The sequence below is a fragment of the Tamandua tetradactyla genome, chromosome 9 (assembly GCF_023851605.1).
Source record: "Tamandua tetradactyla isolate mTamTet1 chromosome 9, mTamTet1.pri, whole genome shotgun sequence".
Taxonomy (NCBI): domain Eukaryota; kingdom Metazoa; phylum Chordata; class Mammalia; order Pilosa; family Myrmecophagidae; genus Tamandua; species Tamandua tetradactyla.
This window is the reverse complement of record NC_135335.1, coordinates 25,342,113-25,350,135: the sequence shown is the minus strand read 5'-3', so window position 1 is coordinate 25,350,135 and position 8,023 is coordinate 25,342,113. Positions and strand designations below refer to the sequence as shown.

The following is an 8,023-nucleotide window of genomic DNA, read 5'->3' as shown; positions in this document are numbered from 1 at the left end:
TCTTTGTAACAATGGTGCATGATCTAGGAGTCACCTGTGCTGCATCAGTTTTGGGTGCCTTGTCCTCCACCAAGTCCATGAAGGTCACAAAGTGGAGAAAACTGTGAACACTAAGAGCAAGGATCTTGCACATTGTCATCAAGGGTAGCTGGAAGGAAGGCACCAAGATCATCTTCCCTAAAGCGGGTGATGCCAGGCCTGACAACATACTTGCTGCTACTTTTTGATTTCTCAAAGAACAGCCCCATGTGGACTTCCACCAAAAACGGCATCAGTATGCTCTACAGTGCCCTGATCAACCTCAGGGTGGTGCCTGGTTCAGACAGGAGAAAAGGAAGGAGGACAAGATCACGATACAGGGATGATGGAGCAGAGACCTTTGTTTTGTTCCACTGGCAAGGTCTTTCTTTCACCTCTTTATTCTATTCTTCTTTTCTCACTCTTATGACTGGGTGATCCCTTTGCCTGGAAAAGATGCCATCAATCCAGGCAGTCTGAAGAATTACCCTGGATGGAGAACAATTTCCTCAAGGTACTATACTAATGGGGAAAACTCAATGTCAAGTTCAAAGTACTTGAACATGCCCCATAGAACAGATTCATAAGTATCATCTACCCTGTTCTTAGGCCCTATCCCAACCATCCCAGTATCTACCAAAGCAATACCTCTCCAGACACCCCAATTCAATGTTCACCCACCTGTGATCCTGTGGAAAAATGACAACTTTCTCCAAAAAAAAAAAAAAACAATTAAGCCACTATTTTCTGGGGAAATATACTTGTCCCTGACTCTTCTCAGATATGGAAGAGCTTTATTCACTACTGCTCCAAAAGATATGAAGCTGTTAAAGAAGAGGAAGGTGAGGGTTTCTATACATTTTCATTATGGCTAAAATAAGATGGAAAACAGATCCCCTCTCCTAATATTTCATCAGAGAGGGAGGGGATGTTTGAGAATATCAAACATGTCTGTTCTTCATGTTTGAAGAAGGAGATGTCTGTTCTTCACCAAGAGCACCAGAGAACTGGTCACCCTTTATAGAAACCAAAGGAGGTGATCAGTAAGAGCTAAACTAATTCTTTCCATTTCCTAAACACAAGCCCTGAGATACCCAAAAACCATGCCCCACAGTACACAGAGAAGACAGCATTCTTAGAAGGAACATTTGTTGGAGAGAATCTATATTCTCAACAAAGAATGAGTTATTCTTGGGGGGGGGGATTTTCCTCCCTGGAAGTGCTGGTGAAACATTTCCTGCCTCAATAGGAAAGACAAATCTCTGTGGCTGCCTTCAGTAAAGGGGAAGGCAGCCTGAGGCACCTGGCATTCTTGAGGCATGCAGGTGGGGCTTGGAAGGAACTCCAACTCCTTGATGGTTGTGGATGGGGAATAACTCTGGCACAATAGCTGGTCCTTGCATCCTACAACTTTCTGGGGGTGTTTGTTCCTGTCTCTAGCACATGTAGGATGGTTCTGGCCAATACACACAGTTTTTTGGCTGTTGCCATCAGTATTTGTCACTTTATGGAGGGGAGCCCTATAGTTGAAGGGATGCCCCTGGATGAGCTCTGCTTGGGTCTTCAGTCTTGCCTTGTACTGAATTTCCTCAAACTTCTTCAAGGAGGGAAGGGATGCTTGAGAACAGGTGATATCTCTTCCATGTCTTTGCCCCATTTTCTCCTCCACAAACTTTCCGATGTCTGCCATGAGATTCTGAGCTTCAGTCACCCTTGCTCCACTTTTAATTGAGCCTCTGCTCTGCACAGAAGCTGACATGGAACTACGTTTTTCCAGGAAACTTCCCTGCTCTTTACATTGTGTACTAGGATGAAGCCATTGCAAAAGGTGCTTCATTGTTTTTCTGAAAAGACTTTCAGAAGGAGACTGTTGCATCTGTAACAGGCACTGAGGGGACTTGCTCCCAAGAGTCTCCTCTAATTTCCTGACCTGAGCACGATAACTCTTTCTGACTTGGGCAGTCCCCAACTCTGCATCCCCCCCACAAAACTCCCCTGTTTCAAGTCTCTGAGGGTTCACTCTTTTTGCATCTGGTGGAAAATTCTTATCCTGACACTTCCATAAAACATGCTTAGGTACCCAAGGCTCCTGCTGCTGCGTCCCTTTGTCCTCCAAGTGGACATGCAACACCTGGGAATCTGACACGTTCCCACTAGATATGCTCTGGGCAGGAGTCAGTGGGGCCTTCAAAGACAAGTTCTCTGAGGCAAGAGACATATCCGTGGAATAGCCTTGAGACTGTCTATGCTCCTTGGATTCCACTTTACACTTCAACTCATCAAACAGTTGTTTTTTAAGGTGTGAAATATCAGGGTCATGGGGAACTGGTATTTTTGGTGATGGGGGACATTCAGTGGTCAAGGGAATTTCTCCTTCACTGGTATCCATTTTTATCTTTTCAGAGTCATCACTCATTTGTGATTGCTCAGCATAGAGCTCCTCAGCCTTGAATATCTCCCTGGACACATTGAAAATGGAAAATTGTTTTAAATTCTTCTCTCCCATCCCTTTGTCCTGTAGCATTTCTCCTCTATCACTGAAACTCACTTGCTGGTCCCTTGGCTCATGTCCAGCCCTGTCTTGACTTACGGACAGCTCTGGGCTGCATCTATTGGTTGTGACAGTCTCACTATGACTCATGCTGTCTTTGGTGCTATATGTAAGGGGCCGAAGCGACTGACTGCCATCTTCTGTTGTCTGAAAGTCCTGTGCAAGCTCATGATTGACATCAGATGGTGATCGTCTCTTGGTGCCCCGTCCTTCCTTGCTGACAGGGGAGGTGGCAGGGAGAGAATGATCTACAATGGGGACTGAAGTTGTTGTTAGCATCTCATCAACCTGAAAAGTTTGGGTGCTCTTTCAAAGGTTTCAAAAGCCTTAGCTTTGGGGTCCCTCCCAGAAACAATGGTGATTGAAGAGGGAATGTTAGGATGGAGAGAAGAGCATGATGAGGCCTCTTTCAATTTAAAGATTTCTATGGATTCAAGGATCTTGTTGGGAAGGCCCCACAACCTCCTCAAAGTAAGCCTTTTAACATGGGCTTCTAGTATCTCTTGTGTTCTGGAATCAATGAAGGAAAGCTCCTGAGAGGTATTCAGGCAGGAATCACCCACCACCCATTGTGTCAAATTTTGTTGTTTCATTTGGGTGTGGAATTTTGCAGGAGGAGTTAATGTCTGCTTGACAGCATGCCATGCAGAGCGTACAGCCACAGGGATCCTACCCACATTGATTTGCTCAAACTTGCTCAAATGTACTTTCAGAATATTTTCCAATTTCCTCTGCTCCAGGCTCACGCTTGAGGCCCTTGAGTTATTCCCTGAAAGACTCACCATGTGACCTTCTAAGTCATTTTCAGAGTCAGACTCCAGAGCTTTAATGAAGGAAACTTCTGAGTCATTCAACAAATGGTCTTTTGGGCCATTCTCCAGGCTATGTCCCTGACCCTCCTCTAGCTGAAGTATCTCTGAGTTTTTCTCATAGACATTTTCTGAGAGGCTCAATCCAACACTCTTTAGATCTTTGTTGTTCTCACACTTAAACACAGAGAGTCATGAGAGTCCATAACTGCTCTTTGACTCAGATACCTCTGAAAGTTCGTCTGGAGGCTTCATTAGAGACAGAGAATCGTGGATCCTGTGGGGCAGGCCCCAACGATGTTGAATGAGCCTTTTTCGAAGGTGGTGTTCTAGTTTCTTCTGCATCTCACTATTGAGAGGAAAATGTCCAGGAATGATAGAGACTGGAACATGGACCTGAGAGGCCTGGTGGTACTGAGAAGAGTTGGGAGCTGGAGAACAAAAAGCCTCCTGAGATCTTTGGACCACAATGGGTAAACCCCACAAACCATCCTGTTGCTTCTGCAACACGTGCCACTCCAGGTAGTTAATTTCAGTTGGATCAAAACTCTGTGCCTCATTCTGGAGTCTATGGAAAGACACTCTACAGCTCTTATTGTGGGCTGAGACAGAAGGGGGTAGATTTTGGAGTGCAGATTTCAGGTGGGCCTGGGACTGGACCTGAGTGAGATGTGGGGGCTGGGATTCAGACAGAGTTTCAGGCAAGGTTTGAAGCTTCCTCTCAGACAGGGACAGAGATAGGGGATGGGAAAGTAGTGGGGATTCTCCACCCTTAATTTGGATTGCAGGGGTACTTGATATTCTATTGAAGACAAAGATTGAAAGACATCCACCTGATACCAGGGCAGCAGGCATCAAGGACTCACTGTGCAAAGTAGGGGGACCCCAGAAGAGCTGGATATATTTCTGTTGCAAATGGCCTCCCAGGGTATTAGGATATGGGGGCTGCTGATGTATCAGCTCTTCCTGTTTGCCTTCGGTGCTCCAGAAGTGTAGGGAAGCTGCTGTGTCTTGCTTATCAGCAATTGAATCTAACATTTTCACTGAAGAATTTAGTTGGAAGTGTGCCCTAAGTTGTTTTAGAAGAGATCTCTTTTTGTTTTCTTTTTCCTTCCACATCAGGAAATCCCCTCTCTTTTTGACTTGTCTTTCCAGAAAGTCCAGGACATCAGGGGAAAGAAAAGAGAGGCTACCAGCTTCCACATAGTTAGTTGTTGTATCTCCTCCTAAATGGACCTCTGGAGAATTGACAGTAAGCAGCCCTGGCTGGAAATCACATTGTGCCAAGGTAGAAGGGGAAGAGTTCTGGGCATGAGCCTGCCACCAGGAGAATTCTGAAAGAGGCAGGTTGGAAGGGTCAATGCCTGTGATTGTTGGAACATAAGCAGTCAACCCAGCAGGGCTATCTGGAGATGAATTCTCTGGGAGAGGCTTCAGTAAGATTGAAGTTGATTGAGGTTGAGTCACAGTTAAAGCACAGTCTGGTGGTGGTGAAGCAGACAGGGTTGGTGGTGCATGATAACAAGGAAATGAATCAGTGGGATTCATTGCATGGGACAAATTTGTTGCAACGTTGGTATCTTGAGAGATGGTGGGCTCAAGTGCAACGTTGGTATATTGAGAGATGGTGGGCTCAAGTGCAAAGATGCTGTTCAGAGACAAAGCAGCCTGTGGCTGAAGAAGAGGATCCACTCTTTGAGTGTGATATGGTGGAAGAGGCGAAAAGGCAGGTGGTTGGGAGATAAAATAGCCCATTGGAAGCTGGGGGAGATTCAAGGGGAGAAAAGACTGTGGTGGCAGATTGTTATCTGGTGGTGAGGGTGAAAGAAAGTCAACTAAGGGGGTCATCCAGTCAGGTGAGAGAATGGTAAAGGGTGAAGAGGGCTCAGGCAGGGGGTCTGGTATTAAGTCTGCCTCAGGGTCTGCTGAGAGGTCAGAGGTCAGAGTGATCGGTGACTCAGTCTCAGGAACTGTGGAAGTCAAAGAAGACCAAGAAGGAGCAGCGTCTTCTAGGGGCTCCCCAAACAGTAGCCAATCGACCTCAGCAATTGCTCATTCACACACTTCACAAAAGGGATTTGAGCATAACAGTTGATGAAAACAGGTGGTATCATGATACTGGCCCAGGGGGCTGCAGGATACAGGAAGCACAAAGCTGCAGCCAGGACCAGAACAAGCAAAGGAGGGCCTGTTCATCTACCAGGGGTGGGGCCACAAACGTAACTTTGCAATATACCTTGCCATATGGCCCTCTCCCCAAGGCTTTCATTCACATTCACATTCCTACAGCTACCCCTTCCCGTGTCAACCCCAGGCTTCACTGAAGTGCTGGAATGGCATAGATATTGCGAGAAAAGGGGACCAGGAAAGAAGGGGAAAGACTGATCACCTTCTCAGAATGGAGAGCAGTTTCCTTGTCTCCTCTTCTTTCTACTAAGCTTTCCAGCCTGGGAAACCAGGAGAGAAAGGTTATGCATGGTGAAGGGAGAAAGGTAGGGCTCATACAGGAAGCAGAGTAGATGTCCCTTCATGGAAGACTTTTGTGATTTAGACTCTGAAATCTCCAAGAGTCAGTAGACAAAATCAAGTGGTCAATGAAAATAGTAAGAAGGCACACATGTGTAATCTGCTTTATCATTCACAAGGTGCCTTTGTATACATTAACCCATGTTATACCCAAAATTGTTCTGTGAAGGACAGAGAGCAGTGGTTATCTCAAAGAGGAATCTAAGCATTCAGGAAATTAAAGTACTTGTCTAAAGATAGAAAACGGAAGTTTTGATTCCAAACTAACCAGTAGTCATTTCTCTACATCTCACATAGCCACCTATTGGCTAAAATCACTGCTCACGTCCATCATTGCTTCATGCCCATGGGTGGGTAGAGCAGGGAATTTGATAAGTATCCCAGGTTCTGACTTTCTTCCCATGAGCCTCTCCTCTGAGAGCTTTGCCTTTGAGTGAGACTGTATCTAGCAACTGAGATCCTCAGAGAATGTAGACCTGAGCCTCTTGGAGACAGAGAAAGGATCCCCCTTGGAAAGCTCAGGAGGAATAGGCAGACCTTTACCTCTCAGTGTTCCACCTTTTCTCCTCCTCTTGGCTCTGCCCTGAAGATGAGAAAAAGAAAAAGATAAAAAGTAAGGGCTGGAACTCAGTTCTCCCACTCCTGTCTCTGGGAAGTGCAAACATTCACTATTCATAAACAATATGATTATTTTAATTAATGGAACTCTGTGTTTCTTTTGTTTATTTTTAAAAGGGATAAAATATTTTCAATATTTCATTATTTCTTACTTTGAAAAAATAAAAAATCATGCTTATGAGGTCCACAACTGATGACCTCAGCCAGCAGTCCTCTGGTCAAGGAGGGCCTAGAAGCTGAGACCAACAGTCACCTACATGCTCCCTCAGATAAAACCCTGTGCTGAGGACAGAGCGTGGACTCCAGCCTCTGCTCACAGGCTCTCAGAAGTTCAGCCCTGCTCTCCTGTGTAGCCCAACTCCAAGGAAGGAAGGAAGCCCAAAAAGAGAATGTGGCTGATAATCAATTGTTGGTGGACCTTGTTCTCCTGCAGGGACACAGAATTCTCAACAATCCAGTCCAGGACCACAGAATCACTGTGCTTGGATCTTATCCTGGAACCCCACCCTTACCCCAGACTCAGATCTTGAGTTTCACATAGAATTCTTAGTCCCCATCTTCCTCTGGAAAATTAACATTACATTTTCTCCTCAGACTTCCTATCTCAGGTGTCTCTCTGAGCCACAATATTTTATTTAGAAATGCTTAAATGGAAATGGAAAGAGCAACAGAGAGTCTCTGCTGGAAACCGGCCCAGGATTCCTTACTTTTTGGCTGTCTTTGCTTTTCCACTGAAGAATCCAATGTAGTTGCAGTGCTCCATAGCACAGGAACAGAAGGAGCAACCACAACCCGCACTTGGTGCTGTAGTTGTGATCAGTATCCAAGCAAGTCCAATCGCAGCTCAGCCAAGGTTCAGCATGATCCTTTGGAAGAGTAAGAACTCCGTCCATGATCATGCTGCTGCCTCAGGCTACTGAGCACAGAGTGTCTTCGCTCAGAGCTATAATCCCAGGCCCACATCACAGAGCTTTGAAGAGTCACAAAGGGGTTGTGAGGGTGGGGGAAGGGAGGCCTTCCTCCACCATCTTCCCCACACTGTGGCCTCTATGTTCCTGTCTTGGGACTCCATCCTTTCCATTACATACCCTGTTTACCTTAGTGAAAGTTCCCTGTTTGTTCTATCTGAAACTCAGTTATTACTTGAATCCCAGTTTACTGTTTGGACACCTTGAAGCCCACCAATTCCATTGCCTTATAAGTATGAAGGATTACCTGGAATTTTTGCTTGTTCCCAGACATTTATACTCTCAGGATTGCAGGTGGCTTCCAATCTATCTTTCCTACACAATGTTCTTGCCTTACATCAACTCAAATGTAGAACATAAAGTTCTTTTACACACCATAGTACTTGGAACCTTGGGTAGGACATGAGATTTTGTTGGTTTGTCCAGAGTGATGCCCCAATGAATCACAGAGTGATTTGATCAGTGAGTGGAAAAGTATTTGCAAAGTCCCCTTCAGGGAATGGTGAGAATGGGGAGAAATTCAACTTCCTCAA

General features: G+C 45.5%; 1 protein-coding gene across 1 annotated transcript; it reads right to left on the bottom strand.

Annotated features, from left to right (window-relative positions):
• Positions 1-1,180: 1,180 nt before the first annotated feature.
• LOC143645632 (spermatogenesis-associated protein 31D3-like) lies at positions 1,181-7,417 on the bottom strand. The gene is given in 5 exon segments (XM_077114885.1): positions 1,181-2,874; positions 2,877-5,509; positions 5,768-5,825; positions 6,448-6,487; positions 7,230-7,417. Coding segments are annotated over 5 exon segments (4,611 nt in total). The 5' UTR covers positions 7,416-7,417.
• Positions 7,418-8,023: the final 606 nt, after the last annotated feature.